The sequence below is a fragment of the Telmatherina bonti genome (genome assembly GCF_933228915.1).
Source record: "Telmatherina bonti genome assembly, chromosome: 5".
Lineage (NCBI taxonomy): Eukaryota > Metazoa > Chordata > Actinopteri > Atheriniformes > Telmatherinidae > Telmatherina > Telmatherina bonti.
The window spans coordinates 27,669,477-27,684,646 of record NC_136623.1 but is presented as its reverse complement, the minus strand read 5'-3'; the positions used below and the strand labels follow the sequence as shown (position 1 = coordinate 27,684,646).

Here is a 15,170-nt window from a genome sequence, read left to right as displayed (position 1 = left end):
ACAGCATCCCAACTTTTTGTGGAACTTTGACTGCATTTGATAATCTATGGTTATTTTCATCAATATATATATACATATATTATACTTAAGGTGGAAAACTAAAAGTTGTTTTCTTCCCATTTAGTTAGTTAACATGTAAGCAACAGAAAACACTACATAGTACCAGAACCTGGAGCCAAATGCATTGAGTTAAATTTTGTTGTTGTTGTTTTGTTTGTTTGTTTTTCTCAATAAATATGGTTCCAGTGCTGGTTTTTAAGACCAGTTCTTTGGAACACCAAAGCTTTGCTTTTAGCAACAAAAAACAGGTGTTATAATAGCATCAAGTTTTATCTGAATTAGAGCAAATATCTGTTTACATGAGGGGCTGGTTGTGATGGTGGAGATGATTGATCAAAACCAGATCAACTTCAATATCATAAGCCCAGTGATCCCGTTTTATTATTTTTAGTCACATTTGTGAACCCTTTTCAATCTGCCACTCAGTTCCTAGTTTTAAATGAATTCATAAACAGAATCATGAACTTTATTGATAAACACTGTTAAGTATTTCAATACCACTAGCTAGCACTCATGGTTTCTGCAGGTAATAGCATGTCAATCCTGTTTGCCAGCACTGTTCACAGCTCTACCAACAGGACTCCTTCTTCTCTGTTATTAAAAAATAAATAAAATCACAGAAAATAAAAAAGATGGTATGAAACACTGACCTGACAGCAAGGATGTGCATTGGCTGTGACCGTCGAAGGCCAGAATGAGAAGGGTCTGAAGAGGAAGGTGGCTCTGGGGAAGCGTGGCTTAACCCCTGTGAGTGCGGTCGTGGCTGGTTGTGTTGTGTGTGATGGTGGTGTGAAGAGGACGTCTGTCCATTGTGCAGTAGCGATGCTGACTCTGTCTGTTGACCACTGCAGGAGGAGTACAGGCTCTCCAGCGAAGAGTTCATGTCATTCACCAGGGCCTCCAAGTCCACATCATCTTCTGGCAGGCAAAGAATAAAAAAAAAAAAAAGAAAGAAAAAGAAACATGTCAACAAGTCTTCTCTGAAGAGGGCAGGCCATAGTGGAGGACTTTTCCTTGCCAGCTCAATGTCCCTACCATTTATGTGTATGCTTGTGCACAAGAGCACAACCAGTTTTACCAGTGCTTAATCAGACAGATTGTCTTGACATTCATGGTTCTGCTCTCTGAGCCTAATCTCCAGGGATATCAGGTACAAGCACAAACCTGCCCGTTACACTTTTCAACTCTTCACCGCTGGGGTTCGGTGCACAACAGTCAGCATCTGCTCGAAATTCACCACATGCTTCAAACATTCAGCTTTTAAATGTCTTAAAAGGCGAGATGTGGAATTCTTTTCAGAGGAAGACTCTATCCTCAAAGCCCTTTGGAAAACCTCTAGGCACATTTAAATTCAAGAAGTGAACTCTCAAGCTGAAGGGAAAGTCATTTAATTGCTTCATGCTATGAAAGTTTCATCATCTGGTAAAGTGGGTGTCTAACTTTGCTCTTTTTCAAATTACAATCTGCAGTTGTGATTAATGTTAAAACTAATTCCTCATTATGGAAAAAAAAAAAGCCTCAGAACTTCTACATCAAGTCTCTATCCCTGCAGCTCACAACTATACTGCTGCACACAAACGTACCACTAGGGGGAGACAAGCTCTACTTGTCTGAGGCGAGGGGCTTCAAGCAGGTGAAGCCCGAAACACACAGCAGGATATGGCATAAAAAGACCATACTAAAGACAGCCGTAACAGAAGATGTTCATGGTTTGACAGGCTTGAAGATATAACTAGAGAATATATGCAACAGTACAGAGAACCATTTATGCAGAATTAACTTTTTTTTTTTTTTTTTGTTTTCATTTCACTATGATGTAGTTTTTCTGCACTTAAGCAAAAAAGTAAGCCATGTTCTCAGTGACTGATGAAAAACTAGCATTAACCTCTTAAGCATCTCAGAAATCTGACCGGCTAAATGAGAACATATTAAGTGTGCTATTTTAACTTTTATTGTGCATGCTTGAAAGTCAGAATTCCAAGGCTTAAAGTGAGCCACAAATGGCTCATGAAGCATCTCCACAGCTCATAGCTGCAGGACAGCTGACAGCTGGATCATGCGAGGTGATGCGGGTGTCATGCCACACTAAAGCAGCTACAAGTCCCATGGCTCAGCAGAAAGCTGACTTTGGAAACACAAACACCTATTTGATTGATGTAAAGTTTTGAGGCCTCTTCCCTGGTGAAAAATCAGTTCCCTGTGGAGATACACCAGTTTGCTTTCTATTTTTTTTTCTTTATTCCAGATTTTTTTATATTTAAAAAAAAAAAAAAAAGTGCCTGTGGGGGAACAGCAGCAGTGGGACTGTAGGACTGCAAGCTAGTACATATTCTTTCATGCAGCAGCATCGCCCTGCTACCAGTTACAATTTATGTGCGGCCCTTTGAGGAGCTTTTCCTGAAAACGTGTCAGATAGTCGTATCACAGGTGCCTTTGAATCACAGGTGGTTAATCTGTAGGTATTAATAGCGACAGGTAAGCTGGAGCAGCTACTTACAGATAGCCTGGAGAGCTAAAGAGCTATATACCGCAGGACACACGGTGCATACAAGGCCAGACAGAAGGCTAAGAACAGAGTTAGACACCCATAACACAGAGCAGAATAATCTAACATGCTTTTAGTACCAGTGGGAAACAAAAAAAAAAAGAGAAACATATAAAAATACAATTTTTTAAACCAAACTTTATCCTACTAAATAGCAAGATGTCAAACTAAGAAATCCATGAAAAGTGAGCAAAATAAAAAATTTCTTCAATCCAGAAGCCACCAACAGGTCATCATCTATCGTTCTCACTTTGTGACACATGTAGCCTGAGAGAGAAAATGAGGTCTGACCCACTTTGGTCTCTAGACAGGATGGCCTCCACTGTTCTGTTTGCATACAGAAAAACCCAACACTAAAACTCACGTACAGATGTAACATTGGTGCGTCATTATCAGTCATACGATCGTTATCGCTGGTGCATGTCCCAATCCACTAAACCAAGACATGAGTCATGCTGCCTGGTGTAAGACAGATTGATGACACAGACCTCATGCAGACACGCACAGGGTTTAAAACAATAAAGATATGAATCAGAGTGCAACCCAATATTATTACTTTGCACGGAGGTCAGACAAAACAGAGGTTTCCTACTGTGTGGCTTGAAAGCCATAAGAGAGGAAAAAGCATGTCTGCTTTTACAATATTCCAGCCACTGTAAAGATCCTCTTAATATTATTACAACTTATGCAGCACAGAGCACAGAAAGTGACACATGCAGACAGAGCTGTGTTATATGTTGCAAGTTAGCAACTGTTGCTGAATCTTACAAAAGAATTAGGAGCATCGCCACACTGTAAACACGCAATAAGCTTAAGGGAAGGAGGTAGCACAGATCTGAAAACCAGGATGAAAGTTCAGAGGTAACTGAACTTTACCTTTACAACAAAATAGACAAGGAAAGACAAGTAACACTGAAAAACGGTACAAGATGGCAAACAAATTTCCCTAGCCGCATCCCTCCGAAAGGGGGATCGTCTTCAAAAATACTTAGTCACTCATATCAAATAATGCTGGTGTGCACAAGGTATTAACACTTGTAGAGCCACATCAAGTAGAAAAGAGAAGCTAACTGCATGGTAAATGGATACGAGCACAGGAAACAAACACCTCATCGGCAAATCCTTCCTTGAAATAAATCCTTTCCTGTAAGAAGTGTGATTATCCAGAATCCTATCATCCTAAAGACTGCGGAGTGATGCGGATGTGACTTCATACTGGGCTTTTTTCGTTTAGCTCACAACTGCTGAGCTGGTCACTTCGTGCACTGTTCAGTCACTCCAAATAAAGTCTGACCGAACTAAATTTTGGTAATAATCTGCATCAAAGATGTTTGGAATATTTACAAGCATTACTGAGTGAGATACGGTTAAAGCAAGATCACTGTACTGATGAAAAAACCATTGATGGCATTCTATTTTAACCAGTCTGGGTCAAAACAAAGAGGAGGGGCAGCAGAAAGAGGAGAATGTAAGGAGTATACATATGCAGTACATAAATTAAACACACACACGTACACACAGGAGATACACAAGGAGGATCAACTGCCTCTGAATGCAAGCCCAGTGGAGGGGTTTCCATTCAAAGGGATCAGTGGGAGTACAGCCAGAGCAAATACAGTGTAAAGCGTGGCTCAGCACTGGTGAGTACAATACCTCTGGTGACAGCACACACACCCACCGAGGGCCAAGCCTCCTGACTGAGCGGGAGAGTGTGGGAGGGTCAAAGGGATACATGTGGAGAGAGGAAGGGAGAACAGACCCGGGAATAAAGGAATAGAGAGGTGGGAGTTAACGGGCAGGGATGGAGGCATATTTGTGCCAAATTGTAGTGAAATTTAATTTTTAATATGCTAAGTACAAAAGAAAAAATTAGACTGTCAGCCCTGATAATGGAGCGTCTTTGTAGCTCAACACCCACCTGTGAGCTCTATCTTTATATATAAGATGGTGGTGCATTTGGGGGCGGAGGTGTTTTGTCCCCACACACAATAAATTGATGCTTTCTTGAGGTGTGTGTTTGCCAGCTCTGCCAGACTACTTGTCAAACACTCTCTCCATCTATCTCTATCATGAGACATGCAAGGGTCTGTTGGAATCTCTGTCAGTCTTACACAAACCAATAGTTCCAACTATTGCAGTGTTAAAGCTTTATCCTTCCATGCTTTCTGATTCCTACTTCACAGAAAGGTCGTTGACATCATTAGTGACTCTGCAACAGTAAAGAACAGCATGTGACTGTCTTATCTCACATGGATATCTTAGTACACGATATTCTGAGACCGGCCAGTGAAACTACTAGATAATTCATATTCAGATAACTTCACCTTGCAATTTATATGTATATATAACAAAGAAAATGTGCAATTTATATTGCATATATTCAATTTCTGAACTTATTTTTTTAACATAGTTGCTTACTATCATAATATGCTGCTGTTTCAATTGATTAACTCATAGTTTCATACATAGTTGCACGTTTTCTTCTTGAGAGCTTCAAAACACAGTCAAGCAAATGAATTGGAAAAGCAGATACACACCAGTATTAGACTTTAGGGTCAGAGGGAAAAAAATTAAAATAAGCCAATACTGGAGAATCCCAGCTGCCAGTGAACACATCCTTTCATCCTTGACAGTCACACTTGTCAAGTTGGATCAGATATTTCTAAGAAAACGTTAGGAACACTGGAGTTATGTTTGACTGGGATATGCCCTTTAACTCATGCATGAAGCAAGTCTCTTGAGTGTTCTTGCACCTGTCAAATATAAACTCACCATCCAGGCTCTGAGTAAGACCCTAAAAACTTGTCTCCGATAATCAAAATGACACATTTTGATGTTCTTCCTCTATACAAAGAGAAAAGGGGCACATGCAACTCGACCTGTCTAGTCAGCATCTACTCTTTGCCTTTTTTCAGTGATATGTGAATTAGTGCTACAATACAACTGATATCCTTGCTTGTCTTCACTACTTACCTGCCTGAAGCTGCTGCTCACCCTTAAGTCATACACATAAACCAGAGGCAAAAGATTCAGGAAAAAAAATCTGTCCACGCATTTCCTTCCAGGGTGAATTTGTGCAATTTCTCATTATAAAGATGCACCACTGAGTCTCAGAAATGCCCCCAGCTGATCCAAAAATGACCAGATCATAACCCCAATGAGAATCTTTGGGGTTATGTTGTAACCTGGAGGAGACTTTGTGCAGCAGCACAAATCTCATCAATACAAGATTTGATTACAATGAAAAATTAATGCGACGCTGGGTTTAAATAATGCATAAGCGGATTGAAATGACGCAAGAGTTGCAAGCTATGATCAAAGCTATGTGGTCTATCATACTTACAAGCCATACAGTATTATATTCCCAGCATTGCTTGCAGTTTCTAGAATTTCTAAAGGCATAACTGGGAGGCAGAGCCTCAAGTGTCCCTGAAGCATAACTTACAGGTGCACTACACCGCTACAGCCCCAAGCTGTACTTGATTTCCAATGATAAATGGAGGATCTCCACTCACCACTTGGCATTACTATATTTTCGAAAATAGAACTCAGGACCTTTATTTACCCAAACAGCAGAAGATAACACGCCTTTAATTAAAGTACATATTTTTTCCTCTCTGCTCTCATATTGCCCCAACCAGTCATGGCAGATAACTGGTTTTCATCTACGCTGCTGCCAAGTGCTGCCTGAGGGAGAAAGGTCCATGTAGCAACTTGGATATGCTATAAAGCTACACCTCAGTGACAGCACGCACGCACGCACGCACACACACACACACACGATAGCCTGATTTTTACTGACTTTAAACACACAGTGCTATGGTGTTGGCCTGGGACAGCTGAGGCAGACTGCTACCTTTTCCATCCAGGGCCTCAAACTAAAGCAGATACAGGGTGATAATCAACAAGTTGCCATGACTTTAACAAAGCTGTCTGCTACAAGCTTTACCTGCTATAAAGATCCTTTATAATAATAGTTTTTATTAATAAAATTTTGAGCAAGGCTAATAATCTATTACATAACATATAACATCAGATGCATTGACACAAAAAAAAAGAGACTACCCAATCAGAACCAATCAGAACTTATTTGTGTGACCATAAATAGCTGAAATAAAGTCATCTCTGGTTTTTCTTCACCTTTTTATTTTTTGTCTCCAACTTCTCTCAATGCAGTCTGATCCTGGAAAATGACAATGTAATTTCTGCTCCATTTATTTCCCATGCCACGGCCAAGCGTTCTCATTCACTGGTCAAGCTCGCACAGACTCCCCACCCTTACCTCCCATGCTGAGCCAATATTGTGCTTAAATCTCATGCTCCGATTGTCGCGGACGAACCCTATATAGCACAATTAGATAGACAGCGTAATTATAATGGCACCCTGCGTCCACGCAGATCACCCTTTGGACAGCTCAAATGTTTACAGCGGAAGAGACCCAAATATATATTACAGCCCTCATCCCACCCTTTGTGTAACAAAGAATAATGAACAGCAGCACCCCCTTCCCTCTCTCTATCCTGTTTTAAAAAAACATACAATCACAGCAGTAATGTAGATTCCACAAAATTCATTTACAATATTATCCTATTATGAATAAAAAGTAAACAGAGTCCAAACTATGTTCTTAAACAATTACTGTGAAGTTTACATGACAAGAGTAATCCACACATGGACACTTATAAGAACTTTTTTTTTTTTTAAAAAGTAGACCAACCTTGATGATTTGGAGAACTCTGGTTGGCTGACTGCTGGAAGCTTGGACGAATGAGGTCAGGCTGTCTGTGATTGGAGGATCGGTCTATCTTGTCCTGCTAAGGTGCACAAAAGCAACAAAGAAAAGAAAAAAAAAACCTCAAGTTACCCTTATAGGAACTCTGTTACAGGAGTTAAAATACAAACATATTGCCAATAACAGAGTTGTTGAATCCTCTGCAAATAAAAAATCATTGTTTTCTTTAAAACAGCTTTTATGTTGGAAACACTTAATGACAAAAGCAAAAACAAAAGTAATCCGCAGATTTTTCTACCTCCACGAAACAGCGAGTGAACATGATCACGAGGATATCAGATCAAAACAGTTACGATACTAAACCACAATGTCCCCTTTTGACCTTTGTAACACCCTTAACACGTAACAGCAAGAGCAAAAGCGAAGAGTTTAGTAAGCACAGACATTTTTGACATTGATTTTGACATTACAGCTACTAAGGATGACATAGTATTGTGCGTGTGTGTATGCATGTGTGTGTATGTGTAGAGTGAAATCCCGCACAGCAGGAGTGGGAACAGAACGTACCCGGGCAGACAACTGTGTTCACAAAAACATCGCTGCTGACTGAGTCTTAATGCAGCCAACCTCCTCTGCTGCTGTAATAAAAGCTGTGGTTGTTTCTTGTTCTGGCCCATTTAGAGCAGTGACAGTAAAGGCAGGGACCCACTTTATTGTTCTGTTGTTGTTCCATCATTTGTCCTGGGTGCTTTTTGTCATAACATCAGAGTCAACAGTCATTGGTCTTACTCATGTATTTGTATTTTGTATAACTTTTTACATCAATTTTGCCATTTTTTCTTGAATGAGCCGTGTTCACACTCAAATACACACAGAGATACATGAAATATAGGAACCAAAGTTGTTGAAAATAAAGCTTTCATTTCCAAGAATTTGGAAAAGTTTTACTTAAAAAAAAAAAATAGATAAAAAAATAAAGGTTTTTATCCAAAAGATGTCTATGCAACACACTGCTTCCCACTGACTCAACAGGCAGTTCAAAGATAATTGACTCACTGTGAGAAGAAGTGGAATTCCTCCCAGTCTAAGCTGATTTGATCTGAATTTGATCTTTTGTTTTCAGTCTTTTTTTTTTTTTTTTTTTGTTCTTTTAAGTCTTGATGTTTCAACTAAATCAAAAATATGCAGAGTCAGTATGTCTTGATGTGTGTATTCAGGACAATTTGTCAGGTTTTGCTTTGATGAGGTCAGGGAAAAAAAGGCCAAGACATTACTTTTACACCATATATTGATCTTGATGTTTTGCATACCTGTTTAGAAGTATTAAAACTCACCTCGATCTTGGTTGGCAGAGGGCAAACTTGGTGATTTAATCCAAAAGATTTTGTCATTTAGCCTCTCTCATCTTTTCAGTTGTCTAAACCAACATATGGTTATCAGTTTGTTGAACCCTTTAAGCCTCAGACTATAAAATTGGGCACAAAAAGGTCACATTTCTCCTTTTTTATCAGCTGAGGACAAAAAGAAAAGATCGCAGAGGTTTCTCTCACTTTTACCTTTGCCTTACAATTACTCATCCTGCTTTTCGGTCATGCATGCATGGTGTGGCACAGACATCAACACACAGGCGCATTCACACTGATGCACACGTGTTGCTTAAGTTTTTAAAGAGGGGTCAAAATAGGACTGATGCTAGGCCAAGTTTTGACAAGGAGCATGCAACAGCCCTTTCATACTGATGAGGCTGAAAGGAGCTTTAAATAGGAGTCAAAGGGTTGAGGGTTCGGCTTTTTAAAAGGGGTCAGTAGAAGGCCAGAGACAAGGTTAAGGCCCTGAAAGCATGGCAGACACAAAGGTCTGAAGGTTGAGACTTAAACAAAAAAAAAAAAAAAAAAAAAAAAAAAAAAAAAGGGGGGGGGGGGGGGGGGGGGGGGGGTTCGGGGGGTGTTTTTGTGATCTATGTCAGAGCTACGCCTTACAAAGAGGTCAGGCTCAGGTTAAATGCTATGACTGAAAACTTTTAGCCCAAAAGAAATACCAGAAATTGATTCCTAACAATATTTAATGGTCCATTTTGCTTGTCCTGTTGATGCATGGCATGGACAAAAAAAAGTTGTTTTTTTTCCCCATTGGAAAAGCAAGTTTTATTATATCCACTATATTTTTTTTTAACTCTCGGCATTTAACAAAAGTATGTCTTTAATTTAAGAGAATGCACAAGCAGACAAATCAAGAATTTAAGAGTAATCTTTCCAAGCAAATTTATGATATTGAGAAATAATGTGTGTCACAGAGCAAAATTTCAACCCCTAAATGAGGCTCTTCTACAGACGTCACACTGTACTATTCTTACCTTTGGTTGCATTTGTTACTTTCTCTGAAACTGTGCAGTTTGACATTTTATTTTGTCACGGTTCTCTTCCCTTAGTAGCTGTGTATGTGTTCTGCATTAGTCTGTATGAGCCTGGTTTTGGCAGGAGTGACCGATTATATGAACACAACAGTTTGTGTCCTAAACCCAGTCATCATTTGTAATTTCTCTTCAGTTAGCTAAACGTCTGTTGATTTATATTTACTTATTTTTTGTTAGCCATCATAATCTATTTAACCATTTTTCAGAGACTTAACAGTTTATATTTCTGCTAACCTGCTGTAACAAGACAATTTTTCTAATTTGGCATGAAACTATCAGACTTACAAAGACTTACACTCCCAGTGTTTCTTGGAAGTGCTTGTTAAAAATAATGTGTTGTGACAAAAAGGAAAGAAAAAGGTTTAAACTGTATGCATTTTTAGACCATAAGTAAAATGTTACAGAGAGATACTTGAACACCAATGGGAGCTAATAGCCTTCCACAGAGGCAGACTGTGGACGCAGCAAGTGTGCTCTCGTGGTCAGACGTCTGTCTGTTCTGCAGCCCTCTTGTTCATTTCTTCAAGGCTCCAGGGATGCAAGACTTCCCTGCATTAAAATTTAAAAATGTGTGGGATGTGGAATAATCTACAAAACCCACAACTCTGCCATGCATGTTGAGCTATGCAGAAATTCATTAAAAGATTTAGGAAAAATTCTTGGTAAGGCGGGAAGTTATGTGTGGCCCGAATCTCAGCCTTACCAGGGAGGAACATTATTGGTTTCTAAACAGCAAGTCTAGAGGCTACATAAGGTTTAAAATGTTTCTATATGAGCTTAAGACACTTTTGTCAGAGTTTTATCAAGAAAACAACTAAAAGGCCAAAACTGCTTAACAGCAGTTTCTCTATTTCAGAGGAAATGCACTCAAAATTTCTGATTTGGACAAAAGTCAATGATACTTCAGGAGTAAGTTCATGTTAAACTGCAAAATTTAATTTTGATGTATATCGCTTTAGTCACTGCATTTGTATTCATACAAGTTTCCCTTGTTTAAATCTTTCTAAACTTCAGAAAGCCCGTTATCCATATTGGTGCTGTTTAGACATCATGCTTTTTATGAGATCATGCAGGTACAGAGTTGGATTATGAGTCTGATGTTTATGTCAGCCATACAGAATAAAGATCAATGAGTTATTCATACAAGCTCTTTAATCCACAACTGCAAACAGAAGGGTTCACCTTCATTCTAACAGCTCATATTTCAGCAAATTATATGTTGGACATTGCAAATCAATCTATAGTTTTGGTAGTATTTATATATTTGGAACATATATAACATTGCTGGTCTTTGCTTCAGGAATCGCTGACTAGGAATGGTGAATGATGGTGCACATGTGCTGTCTAAATAACCACAAACATCCCTGACTCTTTGTTTGTTAAAAGAAAATAACTTCATTTAAATGGCTGCAACTTTTTTTTGTCAAAACTTCCATTGACAGGTACAAAGTCTGTGTGAAAGGACCAGTTCAACAAATGTTTGTGTGACCAGGAATCACTAGAATGTTACAGAAAATATAGCATCGTTTTGCTTATATGTAGCTTGAGATAAAACAATCTAAATATTTCAGATTCATCCTAAGTAACTCAACCAGGGAGTTGAAGTTTTTAATCCCTCCAGTTATGAAACAGTACAAAGATAAAACATGTTTAATTTCTATTCAATTAAAATGACAATTTTAAAAAGGAAGAGATACAACACACACTCCATACAGACATCAGCTGACACATCTTTACATTGTCCGGTTTTATAGCTTCAGATACAACATACAGTAAAATGTCTCTTGGAAATCTCAGCACCTTGATCAGAACTGCAGCTGTGATAAACCACAAACCGAAGACCATAACGTTTCTTTTAAGTAGCATTATACAACTTTCTGAACTTAAAAACAGAGGATTCTGGCTTGTCCAGTGACATTTATTAATAATTTAAGTATTTTACAGGAGTTGGAGTTGCCAAGCAGCATCCTGAGGCTGAGAAATCCAATTTCACAACATCCTGGCACAGCACTTTGTAGCACTGCAGCACTTGGAAGCAACTGCATATCAATATACCAGCTTTTATGGCTGGTTCATCAAGGAAACACGTGTAATGGGAGGAAGTAAAATAGACAAAGTGGCAGAGCAAGAAAAAAAGAAAGTCAACTCTGGACAAACTTTAACTGGCTGGAGAAAGCTTAGAGTACAATGAGGACGCAAGGAAGTTGTTGAATTATTATTAGGGAGCGCCTCACTGGGGAAATCTGTCAAAACTCAGAAGTACAACTTTGAGTTGTTAATTGTTGTTGTTTTTTAAACACTGCCTTTTTTTTTTTTTAAAATGCATGTCCACTGGTAATTCTTGTGCCTTTTTTGAGGAATCTGTATAAAATACATGTGCGTTTTATGCACACACAAAAACAAAAGCTGCTGTAAGCAAATTTTCTGCCTTTATAAAGATGTGGAGGTAAAAATCACAACTTTTTATCTTATCTAAACTGAACTCTATCGATGAAGCAGCTTCTGTCTGAGTGACAAGTACACTGGGATGCCACATCTAGGGAATTTTTTATTTTTAAAAAAAAAAGTCTGCTTCTTTAATATTTTAGCATAGCTGTCCAACTTAATAGTTTCAAAGAGGTCGCTGTCATAAAACCACAAATTAATGCCAGGGTAGATAATGTTAGGGAGCAAGCAAGATTTGAAAGTGGCACCCTGTTTTGGCTCCTCCCCCTCTGGTTTTGCTCCTTGCATGACTCCAAGGCTTTTTTCTTACCTCCACCAAAGAAGTTATAATTCTACCAGCGTTTATCTGTTTAAGATAACTCAAAAAGTTATGGATGGATTTTAATAAAATTTTCGGGAGTTGTTGGAAAGGAAGAACAGATTTAATTTTGGTGGTGATCTAGATCACAGTTTGGATCCAGGAACTTTTCAAAAGGCCTTAGTAGAAGTTTGTGCTCTCCGAGTGCTTTCCTAGTTCGCAGCTTTGTCCACCAACGATTTTCTCTTTCTCGGCTGTTTAGCTGGAGGAGGCAAATAAACCGAGCTGGGTCGGGGAATCCTTCCAGCATTTTTTCAGCCGTGAAGAAGCTTACGAAATAAGAAATGAACAACTTAAATTCAGCCCAAATGTTTTGATCCGTCAGAGTTTTTTACAGATTCAAATTAAAATGAGCAGTCTGACTATATCTCTTATTGTTCATGATTACAAAATGAACAGGCTGCTATCAGGACAAGGAACCACTTCACCCAGAGTTTTTTTTTTTTTTTTTTTTTTTTTTTTTTTAAAGTCTGAGCAAGATTACCTACCCCAGCTTTAATGACCGTGTCCTGTAATTTTAAAACATCTCCAAATTCTTAGTTACATACTGTGAGTGAATGGATGCAAAATCATTCACATCCAAATTGTGATACATTTTAAAATACATTTCCACACCTCTAGTTGATGTTTTTCCCACTCTTCATTAGGTGGGGCTGTGCTGAACGAGTGATGGCAAGCACCAATAACTGCATGTTTTTAGATATATTTCTGCAGGGTTTCACAATAAACGCCACCCAGGCGCCTGCTGACTTGTCATGTACACAAAAAACAAAGAAGAAAAAGATTCTGCTATTCACACTAAATAAACATCCTCCTGCATAATATATAATCTACAGTATAATATTTGTACTTGTAAAACTGAGTTTTTGCAAAAGCATCGCCCCATTAAAACAGTGTTAAGTGCAGTTTGAACACAAACCAAACCAAAGGAGGGTGTAAAAATTGCCACCCACTAAATCCAACAGAGCTCCCTAGACTATTCTGGTGTGAAGCCCCCCCCCCCCCCCTTGTTTATATTCTAGTTGGTGGTGGGAATCTGTTGAACAGACATGGCTAAAAAACAGTTCAACAAATGGCTGAATCAACATAGTCAGCTAGTTCCTCGGGTTAAGACTCAGCAGTCTACCTATGTCTAAATCACTGGTTCCAGTGGGTCAATGCCTCCTTGTCTGAAATGTCAAATATCACTGGGGGTGTGTGAGGTCAAAATTAGATTCTTCATGTGATACATCAGAACACATCTAGAAGTATAGCGCTAAATAAACACAAGTAGGTGGTTATCATCAGGGCAAATGTTTATATGCTTTACAGTTTTTTTTTTAGAAAATAATTCTTCAAAGAGTGTAACTATGTGACAACAGCTGACTGATGTGCTTTCTCATCTTGCTCAAGGACAAAGTTAAAATTTCACAGTACCAGCTAGCAACTAGCAGGAAGTTGCACTTCATGAAATATGTACAGGTGAACTATTGTTTGTGGATAAATGAGTCCAACTCTGAACAGAAGAGCAGAGTATAAATATGTGAAGCCAATGATAGATTTGTAGAACAACAAAGCTCTACTTTGGGTTTAAAATAAAATAAAAATAAAAATGAAACACATCTTGTTAATGAAGCTCTGGTAAGCATCGTACTAAAATCAAAGTTTGACTAAAAAAGTTTATGCTGAGTCCCCGTTTATACCATCTAAGGTTTCTTGCAATGTAAACATATTTGGCAGAAAGTTGTTGAGTACCTGATAATTTGGGTGATGCAGGAAATAATCCGGACATCTGGCCACAGCCATGGCTTGTGTGATACAAATCTTTCGGACAATTCGTCTGGCTGGATCAGTTTCACTCTAAGATGGGCAAAGCAGAACCTGTGGAGAAGCAAAGTAGACAAATGTAGGTTAATGGAAACTTACAAAGAAAGAAAGTTGAAGGGATGAAGCCACAAGAAGAAGCATGACCAAAGGAGAGGACAGTCCACTAGAGGAAGCATGACCAAAGGAGAGGACAGTCCACTAGAGGAAGCATGACCAAAGGAGAGGACAGTCCACTAGAGGAAGCATGACCAAAGGAAAGGAAGATGAGGTCTAAATTCTGAGAGGACAGATATAGCACAGAGCTCATCTTAACCCACATAGATTCACAGTAAACAACATCAATTAGCAACAGGGAATGAACAGTTGTTCAAAAAATAAACACCTTTGATTCAACATGTACTTCGCTTTTTTGTCCGTGCATTCATACAGCATAGGCTTGTCAATTAGATTATGGGGAGGATGTAAGTCATAACACAACCAATTTGTAATGACTGCCAAGTTAAATAGAGCTGAATGTTTTCTAAACAAGCTTACAGATCCCTTTTTGGGCTAATGACTTTTTTTTAACCCTGATAATCTACAAAGCATCTCAAGTCTTTGCAAAATTGTGGTCCAAGACATATCTGGTAGGATACTAAGCAAACTATGACTGATAGAAATAAACATACCACTAACCATTTGCTTTGACTTTTTTTGTTTTTGTTTTGTTTGCAAGGTTTCACGGGTCATTTACATGTGCCACCCTTTCCCCTAGTATGTGCCCCTGACCCCCCTTCAATCAAGACTTTTCTGAACCCACCCCTGACCAAA

The 15,170-nt window shown here is 38.8% G+C and overlaps 1 protein-coding gene across 2 annotated transcripts in view; it reads right to left on the bottom strand.

The window, feature by feature from the left end:
- Positions 1 to 15,170, bottom strand: part of LOC306756481 (growth factor receptor-bound protein 10-like) — a 63,941-nt gene that overhangs the window by 35,311 nt on the left and 13,460 nt on the right. Inside the window, exons 2-4 of one of the 2 annotated variants that reach the window (XM_079241215.1) lie at positions 14,289 to 14,414; positions 7,324 to 7,420; positions 711 to 978 (exon numbers count right to left, since the gene is read on the bottom strand). In XM_079241215.1, coding sequence (XP_079097341.1) covers positions 711 to 978; positions 7,324 to 7,420; positions 14,289 to 14,339 — 416 coding nt within the window. In that variant the 5' untranslated portion in view covers positions 14,340 to 14,414. The remainder of the gene's footprint in view (positions 1 to 710; positions 979 to 7,323; positions 7,421 to 14,288; positions 14,415 to 15,170) is intronic. The other variant, XM_079241216.1, reaches the window with a different exon arrangement.